This window comes from Callithrix jacchus, chromosome 8 (assembly GCF_049354715.1).
Source record: "Callithrix jacchus isolate 240 chromosome 8, calJac240_pri, whole genome shotgun sequence".
NCBI classification, from domain to species: Eukaryota; Metazoa; Chordata; class Mammalia; order Primates; family Cebidae; genus Callithrix; species Callithrix jacchus.
Genome location: NC_133509.1, coordinates 51,906,334 through 51,932,174, shown reverse-complemented (window position 1 = coordinate 51,932,174; position 25,841 = coordinate 51,906,334). Strand labels below are relative to the sequence as shown.

At 42.6% G+C, this 25,841-nt stretch overlaps 1 protein-coding gene and 1 pseudogene across 6 annotated transcripts in view; both read right to left on the bottom strand.

Annotated features, from left to right (window-relative positions):
• The window catches only part of AQR (aquarius intron-binding spliceosomal factor), a 130,320-nt gene extending 111,609 nt beyond the window's left edge, over positions 1–18,711 (bottom strand). For 3 of the 6 annotated variants that reach the window (XR_013521053.1, XM_009005600.5, XM_078334410.1), the window contains exons 1-3: positions 18,525–18,711; positions 12,777–12,833; positions 8,399–8,439 (exon numbers count right to left, since the gene is read on the bottom strand). Coding sequence is in view for 1 of the 6 variants with exons in the window: in XM_009005600.5 (XP_009003848.1) it covers positions 8,399–8,439; positions 12,777–12,833; positions 18,525–18,599 (173 nt within the window). In the remaining 5 variants the exon portion in view is untranslated. The remainder of the gene's footprint in view (positions 1–8,398; positions 8,440–12,776; positions 12,834–18,524) is intronic. The other 3 variants (XR_013521054.1, XM_035259904.3, XM_078334411.1) reach the window with 1 other exon arrangement.
• Positions 18,712–20,610: 1,899 nt separating this feature from the next.
• On the bottom strand, positions 20,611–21,210 carry LOC118145148 (small ribosomal subunit protein eS12 pseudogene; annotated as a pseudogene).
• Positions 21,211–25,841: the final 4,631 nt, after the last annotated feature.

Here is a 25,841-nt window from a genome sequence, read left to right as displayed (position 1 = left end):
AAATTCATAATAGCAGATCACAACTTCCAATGTCAGTTCAACTTCTTAATCACTGACCAACATGTTTTCATTTAATACTCAAATAAAAACATTTTGCTAGAGTCATGCCTTCCTAAAAGCACACAGGACACATATCTATATTGCAAATGTGAAAATCAGATGTTTCACTTGCTTTTTAGTGTTGACAGTGAGCCTAAAATACTAAAATATTGTGGAAGAAATATGTCTTTAATATACTGTCTTTATTGTAATAGAATTGCTTTGTTTTATAAGAATAAACAATGATATAGTCATGTTTGTCCAAAATATAGTTATGTTGTCCCAAAGCAGGTATAAATGGCCACTAATTTGGTTTTATCATTTTTTATCTTTTAATATTGGAAATAAAATAGATCAGAACACTGCCACTAGATAATAGTTTCCAGCTTTGAAAATTAAATGTATAGGCATTATGAATTTATAATGCCCCAGGAAACCATTATCCTGTCAAAATCCTATTCTGGTTTCTGACCTCTTAAATAGTTTCACTGAGCATGCCATGTCACATAACTTTAATAAGAATGAAATGAAGGTTTTTACCATGCAAAAGCACAAAGACAGAATACTGCCAAAGTACTGACTTCTACAGTTAGCCAAGATGCTGAGTAGATGTGTCATCCTGGGTGACACACTTTCGATCTCCAACTGCAGACATTTTACTTGAATTAACTGTATGTTAGACAAGGGAATTCACTCACTGCCCACTATACACAAAACTCTACATTTAATGTCTTCAGTCACAAACAGGACCTCACAATAAAAGAGAAAATTCTGGCTCATGAGATAGAATACCAGTGTTCTAGTCATGACTCAGTGTTACTTTGACAATGCCTTTTAAACATTCTTTTTTTTTTCTTTTTTATTGAGACAGAGTCTTGTTCTGTCGCCCACGCTGGAGTGCAGTGGCGCAATCTCAACACTGCAACCTCCGCCTCCCAGGCTCAAGTGATTTTTGTGCCACAGCTTCCCAAGTAGCTGGGATTAGTGTCACATGCCACCATGCCTTGCAAATTTTTTTGATTTTGGGTTTTTGTTTGTTTTCTTTTGAGACAGAGTCTCACGCTGTCACCCAGGCTAAAGTACAATGGTGCAGTCTCGGCTCACTGCAACCTCTGCCTCCTGGCTTCAAGTGATTCTCCTGCCTCAGCCTTCCAAGCAGCTGGGAGCAGCCTCCCAAGCAGCCCACCACCATGCCCGGCTAATTTTTGTATATATACTAGAGACGAAGTTTCACTATGTTGGCTAGGCTGGTCTCAAACTCCTGACCTTGTGATCTGCCTGCTTCAGCCTCCCAAAGTGCTGGGATTGCAGGTGTGAGCCACCGAGCCCAGCAAATTTTTGTATTTTTAGTAGAGACAGGGGTTTCCCCATGTTGTCCAGGCTGGTCTCGAACTCCTGAGCTCAGGTGATCCACCCACCTTAGCCTCCCAAAGTGCTAGGATTACAGGCATGAGCTACCACACCCAGCCTCTTTTAAACATTCTGCAATTCAGTTTCCTCCTGTATAAAAATGGTAGAGCAGCCAACTTTCCTTTAAGATAACAAGTGAGGCCAGGCACGGTGGCTCACGGCTATAATCCCAGCACTTTGGGAGGCCGAGGTGGGCGTATCACCAAGTCAAGAGATCGAGACCTTCCTGGTCAACATGGTGAAACCCCGTCTCTACTAAAAATGCAAAAATTAGCTGGGCATGGTGGCACACACCTGTAGTCCCAGCTACTCGGGAAGCTGAGGCAGGAGAATTACTTGAAACCAGGAGCGGTGAGCTGAGATCACGCCATTGCACTCCAGCCTGGGTAATAAGAGTGAAACTCCATCTCAAAAAAAAAAAAGAAAACAAGTGAAAAATAAGTGTTCTTTTTTTTTTCTGAGATAGGTTTGCTCTGTTGCCCAGGCTAGAGTACAGTGGCACAAACACAGCTCACTGTAGTCTCAACCTCCCAGGCCCAAGCAATCCTCCCACCTCATCCTCTCAAGTAATCCCCCCACCTCATCCTCTCAAGTAGCTGGCTGGGACTACCAGCATGTGTTACCACACCGAGCTAATGATTTTTAGTAGAGATGAGGTCTCACTATGTTGCCCAGGCTGGTTTCAAACTCCTGGGCTCAAGTAATCCTCCCACCTGGGCCTCTCAAAGCGCCAGGATAATAGGCATGAGCCACCATGCCTAGCCTTGAAAAATAAGTCTTGATATGACAAGATAAAACAAAGGTATTCTGAAAAACATTCAATTCTTCTTCTAGCAATCTCAGTGGTATTCATTAAATTTAGTTTTATGTTTTTTCCAATAAACTCTCTGAGACAGATAAAGTGAATACTTTAACTGAAAGTGTACTTATAAAGGCCAGGCGTGGTGGCTCACACTTATAATCCCAGCACTTTGGGAAGCCGAGGTGGGCAGGTCACCTGAGGTTGGGAGTGCGAGACCAGCCTGATCAACATGGAGAAACTCCATCTCAACCAAAAATTCAAAATTTGCCAGGTGTGGTGGCACATGTCTGTAATGCCAGCTACTCGGGAGGCTGAGGCAGGAGAATCACTTGAACCTGGGAAGAAGAGGCTGTAGTGAGCTGTGATCATGCCACTGCACTCCAGCCTAGGCGTGAGTAAGAATCCGTCTAAAAAAAAAAATAAAAGAAAAAAGATATAAAAACAGGTCTATGAACTAGATAACACATCAGAAGAATTTTAAAGTATGGAAGGCCAGGCATGGTGGCCCACGCCTGTAATCCTAGCACTTTAGGAGGCCGAGGCAGGCAGACTGCCTGAGCTCAGGAGCTCAAAACAAGTCTGGGCAACACAGTGAAACCCTGTCTCTAGTAAACAAAAAATTAGCCAGGCATGGTGGCGTGCACCTGTAGTCCCAGCTACTCAGGATGCTGAGGCAGGAGAATCCACCTGTAGTCCCAGCTACTCAGGATGCTGAGGCAGGAGAATCGCTTGAACCCAGGAGGCAGAGGTTGCAGTGGACTAAGATTGCGCCACTGCACTCCAGCCCAGGTGACACAGTGAGACTCCATCTCAAAAAAAAAAAGATAATTATGAAAAGTTACAAACAATAATTACAAATACAAATAATTTGAATGATTTTTGTATATATATTTTTTTAAGTTACCAATATTTATTGAGAGCATGCATTGTGCCTGATACTGTGCTAAGGACTTAACGTGCATTTCATTAAATCCTTACGAAGTTGCATAATTTATGTACAAAAAACTGGGTCTGTCACTGTATCATTAAATTTGATAGGAAAAAGAGAAGGTGTCATGCAAATGAGAGCTCTTTTCTACTTTATCCTCCCTCCCCGCCCCAACAAATTCCTCTTTTGGGATATGACTTTGTGAAACATGAGATCTGGAGCTATGGCAGCCCCAGTGCAATCACATAGAAAAAGTCAATAAAATATTTTGACAAGACTGACAAGGGCCTTGACATTATGAACTTCTGAGCTACCTACTTCCAGATCTGTTAAGTAGATGATTAAAATAATAAATAAGAACACTGAACAAAAGCCAGTCATGGCTGGGCATGGTAGCTCACACCTGTAATCTCAGCCAATTGGGGCTTTGGGAGGCTGAGGTCAGGAGTTCAAGACCAGCCTGGCCAACATAGAGAAACCCTGTCTGTACTAAAAATACGAAAATTGGCTGGGTGTGATGGCAGGCACCTGTAATCCCAGCTACTCGGGAGGCTGAGGCAGGAGAATTGCTTGAAGATGGGAAGCAGAGGTTGCAGTGAGCCGAGATCATGCCATTGCACTCAACCCTGGGCAACAAGAGTGAAACTCCCTTTCATTTAAAAAAAAAAAAAAAAGCAGCAGCAGCTAGCCACAACCAAGTATATAATGTGTGATTCTATTTATTTATTTAAACTTCAAAAAGAAGCAAAATTATAGTGTTCTTGTTTACATACTTACATATTATAATGTTAAAAGTAAAGGAACAAGCAGAGAGCTACTGGAACACTGACAATGTCCATTGAGTTTTTCAGCCTAGGTGATGGTTATGAATTACTGTAATTCATAAGGCTATACATTTGTTTTATGCTCTTTTCTGTGTTATATTTCATAATACATGAGTCCATACATTTCAAATAAAAATAAACACTTTGGCAAAAGTAAATCACTCTGTACCTCACCCTTTTTGAAAGCATAAAAACCACTTTGCTGGATTCATAACAGGATTAAACATCGTATCAGAGTGTACTAGTTAAGAGGTTTCTAAAAGGCAAAGGATTCTTATTTTAAAACAGAGTACTTAAGGACAGGCGCAGTGGCTCACGCCTATAATCCCACCACCTTGGAATGCCAAGGTGGGTGGATCACCGGTGGTCAGGAGTTCGAGACCAGCCTGGCCAACGTGGTGAAACTCTGTCTCTACTAAAAATTTAAAAAATTAGCTGGGCATGGTGACACATGCCTGTCATCCCAGCTACCCAGGAGGCAGAGATTGCAGTGAGCCAAGATCACACCACTGCACTCCACCCTGGAGCAAAACTCGTCTCAAAAAAAAAAAAAAAAAAAAAAAAAAAGCAGAGCAGAATATTCAAAAGGAACCAGGGAACCAGGATTCAATACCTGGTGTACCTCTAAATACTGGGAAACATCTTTAGCAAGAGTTATTTAACCTTTCTACTTTAGTTTCCTCATCCAAAAAATGAGGATAATAATAGTGTTACAGGGTTGTTGTGGGAATAAATGAGCTAGGTGCTTACAGCAGAATTCAAGGTGCTTAGAGCAGAACCCGGCACACAGTAAGCACGTAACTATTATTTTTTAAATAATTTGAAATCAAACTTGGATTAAGATTAAGATATACCTGCCAAATCTGTTAATGGCAAGAAGAGCAAAAATGAATCAATTGTGTAATGTACCATAGAGTAACATGACTGCTACATCAAGCCATTTCCCCAACACTGAAAATGACTTGAGCGTGTAACTCAGAAAAATAATTTCCTCAGGAACTAGCCTAAAAAACTGGTCATCAAAAAAAGTTTTTTTGAGACAGAGTCTTGCTCTGTCATCCAGGCTGGAGTGCAGTGGTGCAATCTCAGCTCACTGCAACCTCTGCCTACCCAGTTCAAGACGATTCTCCAGCCTCACCCTCCAGAGTAGCTGAGATTACAGGTGCATGCCACCACAGCCTGATGATTTTTATATTTTTAGTAGAGACAGGGTTTCACCGTGTTAAATTTTAAAATACATACTATAGTTTACATGTTACAGAAGTATACTTGGAAATAAAAAATGTGTCCAAGATAAGAAAATGACTGTTAAAAGTACCATGATAAATCTTAGCCATGCCAAAGATAGCTACTTCTTTTGAAACTAAAAATAACACAGGGCTGGGCGTGGTGGCTAATGCCTATAATCTCAGCACTTTGGGAGGTCAAGGCAGGCAGACTGCTTGAGCTCAGGAGTGAGATCACCCTGGTAACATGGCGAAACCCTGTTTCTACCAAAAATACAAAGAGAATTAGCAGAGCACGGTGGTTTGCACTTGTGGTCCCAGCTACTCTTGAGGCTAAGGTTGGGGGATCACTTGAGCCGAGGAGGCAGAGGTTGTAATGAGCTGAGACCACACCACTGCACTCAAACCTGCGTAAAAGAGAGCAACCCTATCACATATACATACACAAAAAGTAGCAAGTCTATATGGCTTAAAAATCATTAGCTGGCAGAGCGCGGTGGCTCACGCCTATAATCCCAGCACTTTGGGAGGCTGAGGTGGGTGGATCACAAGGTCAAGAGATCGAGACCATCCTGGTCAACAAGGTGAAACCCCGTCTCTACCAAAAATACAAAAATTAGCTGGGCATGGTGGTGTGCGTCTGTAGTCTCAGCTACTTGGGAAGCTGAGGCAGGAGAATTGCTTGAACCCAGAAGGCGGAGGTTGCAATGAGCCGAGATCATGCCATTGCACTCCAGTCTGGGTAACAACAGCGAAATTCCGTCTCAAAGAAAAAAAATCATTAGCAGCTTGTGGCTGTTATAAAAAATCACCTCTGAAGAAGAAATACTAACAGCAAGGGTTTAAATGAAAAAAATAAACAATTACTTTTCACAGGAGGGAAAGCCTGTTCTAAAGACTCAAAATCATTTTCAATTTAGTATAACCTTAATGCAGAGGGGGAAAAATGATACTAGAATTAATCCACCTACTCGTCTTTAGTTTTCTCAGGAAATTTCATTCACAACCACCTTCAGACCAACAAGCAGTATGTTACAAATCTGCTCAAATGTCCTAACTTCAGAGAGGATTTGTCTAATTATTCTAAAATACCAGCCCTTGTCACTATCCTCTAACCACACTTTAATTCATAGCACTTACTATCTCCTGACATTACAGAAATATATATATATCTGTCTGTCTGACCACTAGAATGTAAGCTCCAGGAGAACAGGGACTCTATCTACCCTCGTTTCTGTTGTCCTGTTAGCATCAAAATGGTGGCTAACAAAAAGGAGGCTCAACTCAGTCTCTTTTTGTTGTTTGTTTTTTTTTGAGACAGGGTCTCACTCTGTCACCCAGGCTGGAGTGCAGTGGCATGATTACGGCTCACTGCATCCTTAACCTCCTGGGCTCAGGTGATCCTCCCACCTCATCCTCTTGAGTAGCTAGGACTACAGACATATGCCACCATGCCCATCTAATTTTTTGTGTTTTTTCTAGACACATGGTTTTGCCATGTTACTCAGGCTAATCCTGAAGAACTTACTGGGCTCAAGCAATCCACCCGCCTCAGCCTCCCAAGGTGCTGGGTTTACAGGCGTGAGCCACCATGCCCAGCCAACCCAATCTCTTTTAAGCTATACACCTAGATACCCAACTGCTTATTTCACATCTCCATCTTCATGGTTCTTATGTAGCTAGAACGCAAGACATCCAAAGTGAAATAACGATCTATACCCAATCCTACCCTCAACAACATGGCAAGAGTCAGTCATAGCATCATTAATCATTCAGCAACTTAAGCAAAAACTTTTAGGGTCACCTTTGATCCCTCCTTTTCCTACATCTACTGTACCCAAACATCAAATCTCTCCATTTTTATCTTTCTCAAATGGACAATTCCTCTTCCAACCTTCCACGCAAGTCAAATCATCACAACCTGAAACTGACTAATACAATACTCACCTATTTCCCTGCCTCCTGCTGCCTCCAAATCCAAATTCCTACTGGGTACAGTTGCTAATGCCTGTAATCCCAGCACTTTCAGAGGCTGAGGTGGGTGGACCACTTGAGGCCAGGAGTTTAAGTCCAGCCTGGCCAACATGGTGAAACCCAGTCTCAAAAAAAGAAAAAAAAAAAATCCAAATTATCTTTTTCAAATAACTCTGTGCTTATAACTCTTCTCACTTCCTACTGTTTTTCAAATAAAAAAACAAAATCCCATTTAGTCCAATAACCTTTTAAAATACTCACTGGGCATACACGTTTGCAGGTGCATATATTAAAAGGTCCCCAAGACACATTGTTAAATTTGTTAAAAGAAGCATGATGAAAAATGGCATGTAGAGTACAAACCCTTTATGTTTGAAAAACCATGTGAGGGGGTGGGGAATAGAACAGATGTATAACCAGGGATTAAGGGACAGAAAAGATGATTTATTGAAACTCACGCCTTACAGCATATTGCTCAAAAATAATTATCACTTCTCTGTTTATTATTATACATTTTATACATTACATATGTATACTAAGTGTCTCACTTTCATAACTTTTAAGAATATTTTTAAAAGCTGAATCAGAAATAAGAAAATTAGTACTAGCTGAACTAAAATTAAATCTTCATGTTTACTTTTTCTCAAATTCCATCTAAATCCAAATAAACCCTATGGGATTTGATACCTCTAATCTGAGCCAAAAGTTAGAAGGCAAAAAACAATTTATGACTCTTTAAGACCCAAAGTTTTTGTAGTCACCATTTCCCTGATGACCAATTTGAAACAGAAAAAAAGGTTCCAAGTTATGATCACATTTAGAAGTTCAGCCAAGCTGGGCGCGATGGCTCACTCCTATAATCCCAGCACTTTGGGAGGCCAAGGCGGGTGGATCACGAGGTCAAGAGATCGAGACCATCCTGGTCAACAAGATGAAACCTCGTCTCTACTAAAAATACAAAAATTAGCTGGGCATGGTGGTGCGCGCTTGTAGTCCCAGCTACTCGGGAGGCTGAGGCAGGAGAATCGCTTGAACCCAGGAGACGGAGGTTGCGCTGAGCCAAGATCGTGCCATTGCACTCCAGTCTGGGTAACAACAGCGAGACTCCATCTCAAAAAAAAAAAAAAAGAAGTTCAGGCAAGATCCAACTTGGTCCATCCCAATCACATTATATAAAATTTAAACTTATTCCTACCTTGATTTGACAATCTCTTTTTCATATATCTCTTCAATAACCTGTTATCAAAAATACAAACGTGTTTAATATCTCAACAACTTTTTTTCACCCCAAATTGACAGTTTTCAATGAGTAAGATAATATAAAATAAGTCGGTTTAGGAAAGCTATCAAACATTAATGCTACTGAAATAACAGGACATTTTTTAAATAATCCCATTATATTTCTCAAAATATGAAATTAACAGAAAGCAAACTAGAAAAAATAAATAATAAAACAAAGCCCTAGATTCATTAAAATGATGTGCTTATAAACATTTTTAGGGAAAATAAAAATTCACAAGATCAGGGTTTTTCTCAAACTTAAAGGGTATAAATGTTATCAGACTCCATTTAAGAGTCTGATAACAGTGTGCCTTCAAAATCCAGAGAGAAAATAAGTTAAAAGTATAAAGACGTAATAGAAACAAATTCTAATTGTTATATCCTATTATCCAAATGAATATAATAAAGCCTCAGAATTTCCATGCATTTGAGTGACGGTGGACAGAATAGTATACTACTTAAGAATTTAGAGTCTGCAATTGGAAGCCTGGTTCAAAACATCTGCCTTCACTACTGATGGCTAGAACTCTTGTGCAAGTGCCTGACCTCTCTAAAGCTCAGTCTCCTTACCCACAAAACAGATCTAATAATATAAACTATCACACAGGTTTACTGCAAATAAAATATGACAGGGTATATAAACAATCAGTACAAATACTGGCACATGGTGAGCCTTCAGTAACAGTTATCAATAGCTGTAGTAGGCCTGGCGCAGTGGCTCACACCTATAATCCCAGCACTTTGGTAGGCTGAGGTGGGCTGATCAACTGAGGTGGGCAGATCAACTGAGGTCGGGAGTTTGCGACTGGCCTAACCAAAATGGAGAAACCCAGTCTCTACTAAAAATACAAAAAAATTGGCTGGGTATGGTGGCACATGTCTGTAATTCCAGCTACTTGGGAGGCTGAGGCAGAATCGCTTGAACTCAAAACGCAGAGGTTGCGGTGAGCTGAGGTTGCGGTGAGCTAAGGTTGCCCCATTGCACTCTAGCCCGGGCAACAAGAACGAAACTCCATCACACACACACACACAAAGGGCCAGGCGCGGTAGCTCACACCTGTAATCCCAGCACTTTGGGAAGCCGAGACAGGCGGATTACGAGGTCAAGAGACTGAGACCATCCTGGCCAACATGGTGAAACCCCGTTTCTACTAAAAAAAGAATACAAAAATTAGCTGGTCGTGGTGGCGTGCGCCTGAAGTCCCAGCTACTCGGGAGGCTGAGGCAGGAGAACTGCTTGAACCCGGGAGGCGGAGGTTGCAGTGGGCCAAGATCATGCCACTGCACTCCAGCCTGGCGCCTCACAACAGAGCAAGACCCTGTCGCAAAAAAACAAACAAACAAAAAAGGGCTGGGCGTGGTGGCTCACGCCTATAATCCCAGCACTTTGGGAGGCCGAGGTGGGTGGATCACAAGGTAAAGAGATCGAAATCATTCTGGCCAACATGGTGAAACTCCATCTCTACTAAAAATACAAAAATTAGCTGGGTTTGGTGGTGCATGCCTGTAGTCCCAGCTGCTCCGGAGGCTAAGGCAGGACAATCTGCCTCGGGATTCTCCTGCCTCAGCCTCCAGCTACTTGGGAGGCTGAGCAGCAGAATGCAGGAGGCAGAGGTTGCAGTGAGCCAAGATCACGCCACTGCACTCTAGCCTGGCAGGAGAGTCAGACTCTGTCTCAAAAAAAAAAAAAAAATGGGGGCCAGGCACGGTGGCTCACGCCTGTAATCCCAGCACTTTGGGAGGCCGAGGCGGGTGGATCACGAGGTCAAGAGATCGAGACCATCCTGGTTAACATGGTGAAACCCCGTCTCTACTAAAAATACAAAAATTAGCTGGGCATGGTGGTGCGTGCCTGTAATCCCAGCTACTCAGGAGGCTGAGGCAGGAGAATTGCCTGAACCTAGGAGGCGGAGGTTGCGGTGAGCCGAGAATGTGCCATTGCACTCCAGCCTGGGTAACAAGAGCAAAACTCCGTCTCAAAAAAAAAAAAAAAAAAAAAATGGCAGTTGTAGTAGTGCTAGCATTAAATAGTTTTTTTTAAAATCCTACTGTAAAATTATGAAGTGCTTTAACATGGTATAATATATTACTGTATGGTAACTATAATGTCTTTCTTCTTTTTTTTTTTCAGATGGGGTCTTACTCTGCTACCCAGGCTGGAGTACAGCAGTGCAATCACAGCTCACTACAACTTCTGCCTTCCAGGCTCAAATATCCTTCCACCACAGCCTCCCAAGTAGCTGGGATCACAGGCATACAACGCCAAACTCAGCTAATTGTTTTGTATTTTTGGAAGAGATGGCGTTTCACCAAGTTGCCCAGGTTGGTCTTGAACTCCTGAGGTCAAGTGATCTGCTGCCTCAGCCTCCCAAAGTGCTGGGATTACAGGTGTGATCCTCGGTGCCTGGCCTGTATCTTTTAACTGCTCCAAGTATATTTGTGAAATAAGTATTTGTGGGTGGTAAAAAGAGGGAAGTGATGAAGAAAGCAAGTTTTGCTCAGCCTAGATGAAATTCTGTTACTGCTTTCATCAAATTTCAAATTAAACAATAACAATACTGGCAAAACAAAAATATACTTGTAAAGATTTAAGCTCAAAAAAAGTAAAAACTTTGGGTTTAAAAAGTTCAGTTTTACCAACAGTGCCTAAAGCATCACCATTAAATTTATAATGGCAGAGCTTAAAAGTCTTCATTACCTGTTGAATGGCATGCAATATGTCAATATCTACTTCATTTAAAGTCTTCACTCTCTTTAAGAGACAAGATCTCATTCTGTTGCCCAGGCTGGAGTGCAGTAGCCTGATTATAGCTCACTGGAGCCTCAAACTCCTGGGCTCAGTCATCCTCCCACCTCAGTCTCCTTAGCAATTGAGATTACATGTGTGAGTCACCACACCAAGTCAATTTTAAAAAACTTTCTGTAGAGGCAAGGTCTCACTACCGTCCAGTCTAGTCCCAAACTCCTGGCTTCAGATTATCTTCCCTCCTTGGCCTCCCAAAGCACTAGGATTACAGGTATGAGATACCGCACCTGGCCTTAGACCTCTCTTTAAGAACCTATTCCAGTGAGAATTAACCCTATATTTGGGAATTTGTCATATTATTTGTTCTACATTGCTTCAATTGGACTTATTCAATTGAATAAGTTCAGTTCCCTTATTGAATATTACTAGACTTGAGTTATTACACTATACAACTCCCACTCCTTCCATCTTTATTATACACCTTTCTTTCATTTACCACTCTGAAAAAAAGATAACACAATAGATTCAATTCTAAATGAACTGTCGGAAATTTATACAGCAAGGCACGGTAGCTCACACCTATAATCCCAGCACTTGGGGAGGCTGAGGCAGGCAGATCACCTGAGGTCGGGAATTGGAGACCAGCCTGAGGAACATGGAGAAACCCCGTCTCTAAAAATACAAAATTAGCCAGGCATGGTGGCGCATGCTTGTAATCCCAGCTACTTGGGAGGCTGAGGCAGGAGAATCACTTGAACCCGGGAGGCTGAGGTTGCAGTGAGCCAAGATCACACCACTGAACTCCAGCCTGGGCAACAAGAGCAAAACTCTGTCTCAAAAAGAAAAACAAACTTGTACCAAACTTTCTGTATATTTACAAAGGTATTTATTATGTGGTCATTTATAATAATGATAAATTAAAAACAACCTAAGAATCTATAAACAGAAAAACAAGTAAATTATATATAAACATGTTTTTTAAAAGCTTAAAGAAAATACAACAAAATGATAAGAGAGGTTATCTCTGGATACTGATTATTTTCTTCTGTGTAGTTTCCATAACTTCCAAATTTCCTTTTTTTTTTTTTTTTTTGAGACGGAGTTTTGCTCTTGTCACCCAGGCTGGAACGCAATGGCGCGATCTCGGCTCACCGAAACCTCCGCCTCCTGGGTTCAGGCAATTCTCCTGCCTCAGCCTCCTGAGTAGCTGGGATTACAGGCACGCGCCACCATGCCCAGCTAATTTTTTGTATTTTTAGTAGAGACGGGGTTTCACCATGTTGACCAGGATGGTCTCGATCTCTTGACCTCGTGATCCACCTGCCTTGGCCTCCCAAAGTGCTGGGATTACAGGCTTGAGCCACCACGCCTGGCCCCAAATTTCCTAACATGAGTAATTGTTAAGTTTGATAAGCAAAAAATTGTATATTGTGTAGATTCTTAGGCTGTTTTAAATTTTTTTTTAATTATGAAAAGCTTTTGTTGAAATAATCCTTTAAAAGGAGTGTAACTTCTCAAGAATTATGTTGCAAACAAAAGTACTTACCTTTATATCAAAAGGTGATTTCTTCTTGATGTGAGGAGCCCAGTATTTACATGCTAACTGCAAAAGTAAACAGTATAAACAGTAAGTCACAGACTCATACCATCGTAGAGCTAGAAGACAAATCATTTAGTGACAAGATGTCTCTTAACAAGGCAGTACTGGGCACTGGGGGACAGAGTAAATCTGAAAGGACTATACAGACATATAGGCTAGTTGGCATCCTTGACCCCTAAACCACTAAATGCCAGTAGTGCTTTGCACAAAATGCTACTGTGATTTAAACAAACAAAAAGTCCCCTCCAACCACCCCTAGGGAAACAACACAGCCCAGTTAATAACCACAAAGCCAAACATCTTCAGCAAAGCGATAAGGAAACCCTAATCTAGAAAAAATAAGTGATCTGGGCTGGGCGCGGTGGCTCAAGCCTGTAATCCCAGCACTTTGGGAGGCCGAGGCGGGTGGATCACGAGGTCAACAGATCGAGACCATGCTGGTCAACATGGTGAAACCCTGTCTCTACTAAAAATACAAAAAATTAGCTGGGCATGGTGGCGCGTGCCTGTAATCCCAGCTACTCAGGAAGCTGAGGCAGGAGAATTGCCTGAACCCAAGAGGCGGAGGTTGCGGTGAGCCGTGATCGTGCCATTGCTCCAGCCTGGGTGACAAGAGTGAAACTCCGTCTCAAAAAAAAAAAAAGGAATAAATGATCTGCCTGTGATTATAGTTAGTTAATAGTTGAACAAGTATTACAAGTGATATTCAAAATCTTCATGAATACTTTCTAAAATAATGCACCTCTAAATGATTAGTTCACACCCATACCAAAACCTAAAAAAAACGAACTGTAAGCCGGGCGCGGTGGCTCATGCCTGTAATCCCAGCACTTTGGGAGGCAGAGGGAGGTGGATCACGAGGTCAAGAGATCGAGACCATCCTGGTCAACATGGTGAAACTCCATCTTTACTAAAAATAGAAAACATTAGCTGGGCATGGTGGTGCATGCCTGTAATCCCAGCTACTCAGGAGGCTGAGGCAGGAGAACTGCCTGAACCCAGGAGGCAGAGGTTGTGGTGAGCTGAAATCGCGCCATTGCACTCTAGCCTGGGTGACAAGAGCGAAACTCCGTCTCAAAAAAAAAAAGAAAAAAAAAAACCCAAATTGTAGTCTATCAGCTGATTATTACAGAGAATATAAGAGCTGGTATATTGCAGCAGACCAGGCTTTACTTGTAAATTTTGAAATTTAAAGAAATATATATATTTTCTCTACATATTTAAAGAAATCGCATAGTCTTATTCATAGAGTTTTGTTTAAAAACCCAATTATAATTTATTTAAAAATAGATCGTGACACTGCACTCCAGCCTGGGAGACAGAGGGAGACCCCGTCTCAAAAAATAAAATAAATAGAAAACTGGCAAGCACAACTCAATATACTTGTTAAAAAGGTAGGGCAGGTGAGGTGGCTCATACCTATAATCCCAGCACTTTGGGAAGCTGAGGCAGGCGGATCACCTGAGGTCGGGAGTTTGAGAGGAGACTGACCAACACAGAAAAACCCCATCTCTACTAAAAATATAAAATTTGCCAGGCGTGGTGCCCCATGCCTGTAATCCCAGCTACTCGGAAAGCTGAGGCAGGAGAATTGCTTGAACCTGGGAGGCAGAGATACAGTGAGCCACGATCGTGCCATTGCACTCCAGCCTGACAACAAGAGAGAAAAATCTCAAAAGAAAAAAAAAAGTGACTACTCTGCAGTGGCTGGCATATCAGAGGCACTCATAAAGTCTGATGGATAAATGGATGGACAAATGAAGTAAAATCTGAAATGTTACTTCTGTGAAGCTGTCCTCAACACTACCTGATAGTGACAACTGGTTTCTCCTTCTCTTCATTTTGTATGTAACTCTTAATAACCTTACCTTTCTGTATTATAAATATTTGATTGCTTATCCATCTTTCCTTCTCACTTAATTGGAACAATTAAGAGATGGGACCTGTTTTCTTTGCTTTTATAGCTCAACAATGAACAGAGACAACACACTTAAAAAGTCTCCCGAGCAGTTAAGACACTGGCTCTGAGGAACAGCCTCTAAAAACATTACAGTAACTTCCTACTTAAATGACACCTTCCGGCTGGGCATGGTGGCTCACACCTGTAATCCTAGCACTTTGGGAGACCGAGGCGGGCAGATCACCTGAGGTAAAGAATTCAAGACCAGCTTGGCCAACATGGTGAAACTCCATCTCTACTAAAAACACAAAAGTTAGCCAGGTGTGGTTGCAGGCGCCTGTAGTCCCAGCTACTCAGGAGGCTGAGGCAGGAAAATTGCTTTAACCTGGAGGTAGAGGTTGCAATGAGCCAAGATTGCATCACTGCACTGCAACCTGGGAGACAGAGCAAGACCCTGTCTCAAAAAAAAAAAAAAAGCAAACATTTATTAAGCATCCATCATGTCTCTTCTCTGAGTTTCTCCTTTCCCTTGGGGTCTAATGTGTAATGTCTCAAATATCAGGATCTCGCAGTATATATATATATATATTGCCCTCCCTCAAACTCTCTAGTCTCATGTAAAATAAAAACTTTCCATTCCCCGCTTACTACAACTATGACAGTATAAACTGTTTAAAGTAAACCTTGCTAAAAGACAAAAAGGAAATAAAAATGTAATTGTATAAAAAAGTGACATGAAGTTTAGATTTCTAATCTTCTTAAAACTAAATTTTAACCTCTTGATCTCATTGATTCAATAAATAATTTTAAAAGTACCTTTTCTGGCTAGGTATGCCAAATGCTCAGAAATTAAATTAAAAAGGAAAAATGAGAAGAAGAAAACACCTAGTCCCAAGATGTCCCCTCTACGTAGAAAACCAATTCCCCCACTTTCCTCTCTAAATTTCAAAGTCCATCTCAAATGATACTTTCTCAATGAGAAAATTCTTTTTGGAAATTCTTCCCTTCAACAAAGTAATCATTTTATGCTCTTTTCTCAAAGCACTTCCCTCATACCCCAATCTGGCATTTCTCACACTAAACTATGGTGAGTTCTTTTAAGTCTCTTAAAGTCTCCTTCATAGACTGTGAACTCCTTGAAGGCAAAGATTACCTTTCTTTGTAGCCCAGAAGAGCCTAAACAGTTTCTGGCAAATATTAGACATTAATGTTTGTACCCATGGCCCAAGATTGCGGAGAACCTTCCTTTCTCCCACTATATCTTAATGATCTGTCATATTTGTTCATTAATTCACTTATTGTTCATTTGACAAATACTCATCACACAGCGTGTGCCTAGTATAATACCCAGGTGCTGAGAGTACATGGGGAATAAAACAGACATGTTCTCACAATCTAACCCAGGATACAATAAATGTCATATGTTTACAGTGTGCTCTAGGATATCTCATTCAGTCCTATGGTGTTAAATATCCTCTAGGATCAGTAACTCCCAAATTTATATTCAAGCCCAGATCTCACCCATGTGCTCTAGACTCACACATTCAACTGCCTTCGCAACATTTCCAACTACTAGGTATCTTACACTTTACATGGCCAAAACAGAAATCTTGATATCACCCAAAGAACAATCTCTCCTTCTAGTCTTCCCAATCTTAGTAATGTCCAAACCATTAACCCAGTTGTTCAAACTATTCTCAATTTGTCTCTTTCCTCCACCCCTGCACAAGCAATCATCAAATTCTATTGCCTTCAGCTTCAGAACATATCCAGTATACGTCACTCTCTAATAGTACAGGACACTACTCTTACCTGAACTAACTGGTAACTAACCCTGTTACAACTTTTGTTCCCTCATTCCCATCCACTTTCCTCACTTTAGCTACGGTGATCTTTCTAAAATATTATTCACCAGATTGCAAAAAATCCAAACTTTTTCAGATTCCAAAACTGTATATAATCTGGTCCCCACATGCTCTGTCCTCCTTTCATATCATCCTTAGATTCTAGCTACCCTGGCCTTCGGCGCGCGCACAAGACAGAGTTTTGCTCTTGTTGCCCAGGCTGGAATGCAATGAAGCGAACTCGGCTCACTGCAACCTCTGCCTCCCGGGTTCAAGCGATTCTCCTGCCTCAGCCTCTCGAGTAGCTAGGATTATAGGCACGCACCACCATAGCTGGTTAATTCTGTATTTTTAGTAGAGACCGGGTTTCTCCATGTTGGTCAGGCTGGTCTCAAACTCCCGACCTCACGTGACCCACAGGCCTTGGCCTCCCAAAGTGCTGGGATTACAGGCGTGAGCCACCGCGTCCAGCTAAAGATTTTAAGGACAGCCAGCCGTAATGTAGTCCCTGTAGTCCCAGTGCACGCCTGCAGTCTCAGCTACAAGGGAGGCTGAGATGGAAGTATCACTCGAGACCAAAAGTGGGAGACCAGCCTGGGTAACACAGTGAGACCCTGTCTTGAAAAAAAAAAAAAAAAAGGAAAGAGGCCGGGCACGGTGGCTCACGCCTGTAATCCCAGCACTTTGGGAGGCCGAGGCTGGTGGATCACAAGGTCAACAGATCGAGACCATCCTGGTCAACATGGTGAAACCCCGTCTCTACTAAAAATACAAAAAAATTAGCTGGACATGGTGGCGCGTGCCTGTAATCCCAGCTACTCGGGAGGCTGAGGCAGGAGAATTGCCTGAACCCAGGAGGCGGAGGTTGCGGTGAGCCGAGATCGCGCCATTGCTCCAGCCTGGGTAACAAGAGCGAAACTCCGTTTCAAAAAAAAAAAAAAGAAAGAAAAGAAAAGAAGGAAATAAAGAAAGGAAGGAAGAGATTTTAGGAAGGCAAGTGACATGATGAGATTTGCACTTGTATGAAATTACTTGGAAACCAACATCAATGAGCTAGAGGGGAGCAAGAGGAAAGACAATATGGCAGATTAGGATACCTTGGTACAGGCGGAAAATAATGGCAACGCAGCTTAGGGTGACAAAGATGCAGAACAACCGACGGATGCAAAAGATATTCAGAATGTAGAAATGTACGGGTTAAAGGAAAGGGAGGATTCAAAATTGCTCATAGGGTTCTGCCTTAGCAAATCTGCTGAGACAAGGAATAAAGAATAAAGAAGCAGGTGGGCATGATAACTTCTACGTTGAACTACTTACACTCTTACACAACTTTCAAATAAATAACAAGAATGAGGAATGTTGCTGACAACCACAGGACTGTGTTTCCCTATCCAAAGCCAACTGTGGCTCACAATACAACATAATAAATGGATTCTAAAGGAACGCTCTCAAACTACAGAATCACTCTCTACTTAGATGGATCTATTTGGAGGTGTCTTGTCAGTTTCGTATCACTGCTCAAAAACCCACGACACTCTACGGACCAGGAAAAACCCTATTCCTACTTGAAGAGTGAGTCCAGCATCACTCTGCTGCGAAGCCTGCTTGCCAGTCTCAGATGAAATGGGCTGTTGCCCCCTCACTGAATCAACTGCTCCTGAGACAATCTCCAATACAGCCAACCTCATATAGTTTTCTTTTTATATGTCTGTCCTCCTTGAGCCACGGAGTTCAGGGCAAGGCAGTCTCTTTCACCACGGTACACACAGCACTTAGCATTAGTGGTCGGCACAGAGCTAATACTCAATAAAAAGACTTGTGTGAATGAATTAACAAACGAATGCCTCCTCGGAGGTCCTAGTCCCGGAAAAAAAAAAAAAAAACCATCACCAGGCCTCGGGGCCACGACGTCCTTAGCCACTCACACACACCACACTCGCCTCCGCTCACCTGGGTCACGAACTCCGCGTTGATCTGGGACACCGTAGGGGCCACGATCTTCTTGGGCTGCGCAGGTGCTGCCATGGCAGCACTCTCTCCTCCACTCCAGTGGAAACGAAAGGACCGCCCCAAGCAGCAGCAAGTCTGGTCTACCTCCTCCAAGCAACTGCCCGGGCGGCTAACTCCGCGTTGCACTGACGCTCCGGGCCGGATATCCTCAGTCTTCAGAGTCCCCTACGGAACACGTACAACAGCCCAAACGTTCCCCGGGAAGCGGAATGGCTTGTAGCCGGAAGTTCATGCAGTCGTTGGAGCTGAGCTAGAGAGCCAAAGGCTTTGACCTCCTCTGTACGCGCTCTCTAGCGGGCGGCAGACAGAAGACATCCTGATGTCGGGATTAGAATGGCAGGGAGGGGCCCGGTGGATGGTGTTGGGTGGGGTTTCCCGTGGTTAGTGAGGAGTGGAGTGTGGGGTGAAATGGGAATTTTTTTTTTTCAACCCTACAGAAAAAAAAAAGGGTCGAGTGCGGTGGCTCACGCCTGTAATCCCAACAGTTTGTGAGGCCGAGGCGGGCGAATCACGAGGTCAGGATAGCGATACCATCCTGGCCAACATACTGAAACCCTGTCTTTACTAAAAATGCAAAAACTAGCTGGGTGTCGTGGCGCGCGCCTGTAGTCCCAGCTACTAGGGAGGGTGCGGCAGAAGAATCGCCTGAACCAGAGTTTGCAGTGAGCCGAGATCATGCCATTGCACTCCAGCCTAGGCAAAAAAACCGAAACTCCGTCCCCGCCCCTAAAAACAAAAACAAAACCAGCCTAGGAATACAGACTGAGTTTTAACTGCCTTTAACAGTGATGGAGGTAAAAATTGACATACAATAACCTAGCCGGGCGCGGTGGCTCACACCTGTAATCCCCGCATTTTGGGAGGACGACTCAGGCGTTCGAGACCAGCGTGGCTAACACGATGAAACCCCTTCTTTACTAAAAATACAAAAGAATCAGCAGGGCAGGTGGCAGGCGCCTGTAGTCCCAGCTACTGGGGAGGCTGAGGCAGGAGAATCGCTTGAAGCCGGGAGGCAGAAGTTGCAGTGAGCCGAATTCGCGCCAGGGCACTCCAGTCTCTGCGACAGAACGAGACTGCGTATCAAAAAATAAAACCAAATTGACATGCAATAACCCACACATATTTAGGTTGTAAAATTTGATGCGTTTAGATATGATCATACATTTGTGAAACTATCGCCAAAATCATGATAATAAGTATATCAAAGCCCCTAAAATTTTCCTCGTGAACTTTTGCAATCTGTGCCTTTCACTATTCCCACCCACTTTCAGGCAACCACTGATTCGCTGTCACTATCGTTTGCTTTTCATGGAATTTTATATAAATGAAATAATACAGTGCCTGCCTTCTTTGACTCAACAAAATGATTTTGAGATGCATTCATGTTGCTTCAGGTATCAGTTCATTTTTTATTGCTTAATATTCGTTCCATTTTACTGATACACCAGCTTGATAAACTATTCATCTGCTGATAGACATTTGAGTTGTTCCAGGTTCTTGGTTATTACAAATAAAGCTGCTATGAGAATTTGTGTGTTTATATGAACATATACTTCCTTTTCTCTTAAGCAAATACCTAGGAGTGAAGTGTTTGGGTTACATGATAGGTGTATGTTAAAGTAGTTGTACTATTTTACAATCACATCAGGAGCATATAATTCTAGTTTCTTCTCCACCTCACCAACACTTAATATGGACAATCCTTTTTTTTTTTAACTTTTAAGTTCAGGGGTACATGTGTAGGATGTGCAGGTTTGTTACATAGGTAAAGGTGTGTCATAGGGGTTCATTGTACAGGTTATTTCATCACTCAAGTATGAAGCCTAGTATACATTAGTTATTTTTTCTTATCCTCTCCCTCCTCCCATCCTCCACCCTCTGGTAGGCACCAGTGTGCATTGTTCTCCTCTGTGTGAATATGGATAATCTTTTTAATTGTAGTCATCATTTATTTATTTATTCTGAGACAGAGTCTGACTCTGTTGCCCAGGCTGGAGTGCAGTGATAACGATCCTGGCTCACAACCTCTGCCTACCAAGTTCAAGTGATTCTCCTGCCTCAGCCTCCCAAGTAGCTGGGATTATAGGTGCATGCCACCACACCTGTTTAATTTGTGTGTGTGTGTGTGTGTGTGTGTGTGTGCGCCGAAGATTTATTTCTTGCATTTGAAGTACTCTTTGATGACATCTTTGGCCTGAGACTCCTTGCCATAGTCCTTAACTAATACACAACTGCAACCAATCACTTTAGGGGGTTTCCCATGTCAATTTTACAGAGGCCTACCCATTCCAAGTTTCTTGTTGTCATCAACCTTAATTAAGTTGATTTGGCATTCAGCACAAAGGGCCTCCACCAACTTGGCATACATAGGCTCATCATAGTTGGATGGGCTTGGCGCTTGTCTACAGTTTTGGGCAGCTTCGCAAATTCCACATGCTAGGCCATCGTGGATGAGGGCGGTCTTCAGCACCTCTTGTAAAGCAGTATTAATGTCCATTACTCCTCCAGCAGCAACGCCTTCCTCAGCTATAGCGGTGAGTTGAGGGTGAAGCTGAATCTTGAACACACTCAAGCCTCCACCTCTGCACAACTCGCTGGTGACAGGGAAAGAGCAATTTTTGTATTTTTAGTAGAGACAGGGTTTCATCATGTTGGCCAGGCTGGTCTGGAGCTTCTGACCTCAAATGATCCGCCCACCTTGGCCTCTCAAAGTACTGGGATTATAGGTGTGAGCCACCAGGGGCACCTGACCCCGAATTTTAGTCATTTTAATAGGTGTGTGATATATTTCATTGTGGCTTTCATTTGGATTTCCCTATGACTAATGATGTTGAGCATCTCTTCATGTGCTTATTTGCTAGTAATACGTCTTCTTTGGGGAAGCCTCTATTCAGATTTTTTGCCCTTTCCTTAATCGTATAACTTGTTTTCTTTTTACTGAGTTTGAATGCACACCTCTACCATTCCCAAATTCATACATAAATGAAACGTGTCTCTCGTTAAACTCTCCATGGATGAACACATGCAAGAAACTGATAACACTATTGTTTCCAAGAAGGAGGAACTGTGGGGAGGGGACAACAGGAAGGGGAGAAACTTATTTTACACTTAATACCCTTTTGTGACTTTAGAATTTTGTAATCCATATGACATGTTCAAAAATAAACACTGTGGGCCGGGCCCGGTGGCACACCCCTGTAATCCCAACACTTTGGGAGGCCAAGTCAGGTGGATCATCTGAGGTCAGGAGTTTGAGACCAGCCTGTCCAACAAGGTGAAACACCATCTCTGCTAAAAATACAAAAACTTGCTGGGCATCATGGCATGCAACTGTAATCCCAGCTACTCGGGAGGCTGGGGCAGAAGAATCACTTGAACCCAGGAGGCAGAGGTTTCAATGAGCCAAGATTGCACTACTGCACTCCAGCCTGGGCAACAAGAGTGAAACTCTGCCTCAAAACAAAAAAACAAGAAACAAAAACAAAAACAGTGTGAAGGTAAAAGCAAAAGCCTGTAGGAATGGAGTTTAAATGTGAAGTCCCTTCCCCACCCATATGTTATTGTATAAAGTTTGTTTAGAGTGCTAGTGATAAAAATTTGCATAATTACAATTTTTTTTTTTTTTTTTTTTGAGACGAAGTTTCGCTCTTGTTACCCAGGCTGGAGTGCAATGGAGAGATCTCGGCTCACCGCAACCTCCGCCTCCTGGGTTCAGGCAATTCTGCCTCAGCCTCCTGAGTAGCTGGGATTACAGGCACGCGCCACCATGCCCAGCTAATTTTTTGTATTTTTAGTAGACGGAGTTTTACCTTGTTGACCAGAATGGTATCGATCTCTTGACCTCGTGATCCCCCTGCCTTGGCCTCCCAAAGTGCTGGGATTATAGGCGTGAGCCACTGCGCCTGGCCATGATCATAATTTTCAATGTAACAGATTTTGAATGTATAATATCTATTGACATTTTATTTCCAAACACAGTGTCTATAAAACAGGAAAAATAAGATCTTCAGATGGCTTTTTTTTTTTTTTTTTTTTTTTGAGACGGAGTTTCGCTCTTGTTACCCAGGCTGGAGTGCAATGGCGTGATCTCGGCTCACCGCAACCTCCGCCTCCTGGGTTCAGGCAATTCTCCTGCCTCAGCCTCCCGAGTAGCTGGGATTACAGGCACGCGCCACCATGCCCAGCTAATTTTTTGTATTTTTAGTAGAGACGGGGTTTCACCATGTTAACCAGGATGGTCTCGATCTCCTGACCTCGGGATCCACCCGCCTCGGCCTCCCAAAGTGCTGGGATTACAGGCTTGAGCCACCGCGCCCGGCCCAGATGGTTTTTATGATGAATCTTGACATAGAACATTTTGACTAACAAAAACCACAGGTCAGGCTGGGCGCGGTGGCTCACGCCTGTAATCCAACACTTTGGGAGGCCGAGGCGGGTGGATCACGAGGTCAACAGATCAACCCCATCCCTACTAAAAATATTAAAAATTAGCTGGGCATGGTGGTGCGTGCCTGTAATCCCAGCTACTCAGGAGGCTGAGGCAGGAGAATTTTCTGAACCCAGGAAGCAGAGGTTGCAGTGAGCCGAGATCGCGCCATTGCACTCCAGCCTGGGTAACAAGAGCGAAAACTCCGTCTCAAAAAAAAAAAAAAAAACACACACAGGTACTGTATTTCTATGCTATGCTATAGTTACAGCACAGATAAAGCCACGGAGGCAGCGGGCTATGTCAGGAGTGAGCAATAAGGCTTGATATGTTGAAAGCCTTGAAAGCTAGGAAGAGGAATCTTCCACAATAAAGATTGTGGAAGACAATGGGAAACCACTGATTGTAAATGTATTTTTGAAAGGTGACTTCTGAGTGGTATGTCAAATGGGTTGGTGCAGGTACTATAGGGATGGGAATATCAGCTAGGAGACTACTGCAAATCTGAAACTAAAATAAAAAGGATTAAATGTGGGTTCTGGCAATCAAAATGAAAAGGAAGGAATAAATGTGGAAGACACTGGAGAGAAAGAAAAAGAGAAATTACCTTTAGCAATTGAAAGAATAGTGGAACCAAAAAGCCCAATAGAGAAGACAGGGTAGAGTAGGTTTTAAAAGGAAAAATGATTATTTTATATAGAGAGGCAGTCTGAGGTAGCAAAGAGAGAGCCAGATGATGATAAAGTTTATTTTCCAATTTATATATTTATTAAATTCATAACTTATCTAATGATTTTGTGGCCAAGAGAATATAAGGGGTTAGGCATGGTGGCTTATGCCTGTAATCCCAGCACTTTGGGTGATCGAGGACAGAGCACCTGAGGTCAAAAGTTTGAGACCAGCCTAGCCAACATGGTGAAACCCTGTCTCTACTTAAAATACAAAAATGAGCTGGCGTGGTGGCATTAACCTGTAATCCCAGCTATTCAGGGGGCTGAGGCACAAGAATTGATTGAACCTGGGAGGCAGAGGTTACTGTGAGCCAAGATAGTGCCACCGCACCCCAGCCTGGGTGACAGAGCAACACTCCATCTCAACAACAAAAAATTAAACCAAGGTCCAGATCACATGTAGCTTTCTACTGATCTAAAACATAAATGGTTCTATTGTATAATACCTAGAAGATTTACGACAAAATGTTGTATCATATCTTCCCTCCCCCTTGCTCTCTCTATTCTTATCAACTTCTCTTAGCTAAGTTTCTGACTGAGGATTTTGACATTCTAAAATTATGTATATTTTATGATTTTATCTTTATTTTACAAGCTTTCTACAATATGTTGTGTAGACAGAAAGCAAAGGAACCAGGAAGTCAAGAAAGAAGGGTTTCAAATGACAAGATTGTCAATAGTGTCAAATTCAGATTTCTTCAAAGAAATCTGAAAGGACACAAATTTCAAAAAGTCCATGAGTTTGGCAATTAGCACACCATTAGTGACCATTATTAATTGTGATACGTTGTAAGAAAATCTAGTTCTAAATTGGCTTAACAATAAATAAAATCTAGAGTGGTAATAAAATCTGGTGATAAGTTAGGTTTCAGGCAGTTGAATCAGGTTTATGCTCCATTTCTCTGATTCTTTTCTTTGCCCCCACTACTTCATCCCCTTTGCGTTCTGACTTCATCATCAGAGAAGTGTCCCTCAGGGTACCAAAATGTAGGGAGCTGCTTCTATACACCCACTATTCCTTCCTGAATCACTAAAATAAGTACATGGTTTTGCTCTGATAGAATCAATCTAGGTCGGTGCTTACCCCCAAGCCAATTACTCTGGCTTAGACCTGAGTTACCTATTCCTGAACAGTCATCATGGCAAGGGAGATGTGAGTATTCTGACAGGCTTAGACTGATCACAACCCATGGCTGAGCTCCAACTAGGTCAGTCTAACCCTGACTATTTGGCAGATACACAGTGAAGGGAGGAGATGTCATTACAACCAACAAAGACCACCACAATAGCCACTGAGAGAGCAACTCCCAAAGGATGGTGAAGACAACATATATTAAATAATAAAGGGCTAAGAAGTTAGTGAGTGAAAAGGCCACGAAAGATGTAGGTGGAAGATAAATTTGCCATAGTTCTTACCACAAAAGGAAAAAAGTCAATTGTGATGGTAGCCAGAATGACAAATAAAACAAAAGTTGTTAGTCCCCACCAAACACTTTTTTTTTTTTTTTTTTTTTGAGGCAGAGTCTCATTCTGTTGCCCAGGCTGGAATGCAGTGGCACAGTCTCAGCTCACTGCAACTTCTGCCTCCTGGGTTCAAGTGATTCTCCTGCCTCAGTCTCTCAAGTAGCTGGGATTACAGGTGCGCGCCAACATGCCCAGCTAATTTTTGTATTTTTAGTAAAGACGGGGTTTCACCATGTTGGCCACGCTGGTTTCGAACTCCTGACCTTGTGATTCACCCACTTTGGCCTCCCAAAGTGCTGGGATTACAGGCGTGAGCCACCATGCCTGGCCACAAACACATCTTTTTAAGCTAGGTGCAGGGGACAACATTGATTGCTTATTCGTTCACTTCTCTTCCTAAACACAACTTCAAATTTGACCAGTATCCATATTACTTCCAGGAAACCAAATGCTTAAAAGGAAGGTGAATTCTAGCCTCAGTTCCAGGTTATTGTTGTCAGTGATTGGTTCAGAAATGTGGGCTGGGAGCGGTGGCTCACACCTGTAATTCCAGCTACTCAGGGAGGAGGCTGAGGCAGGAGAATGGCTTGAACCCAGGAGGCAGAGGTTGCAGTGAGCTGAGATAGTGCCACCACA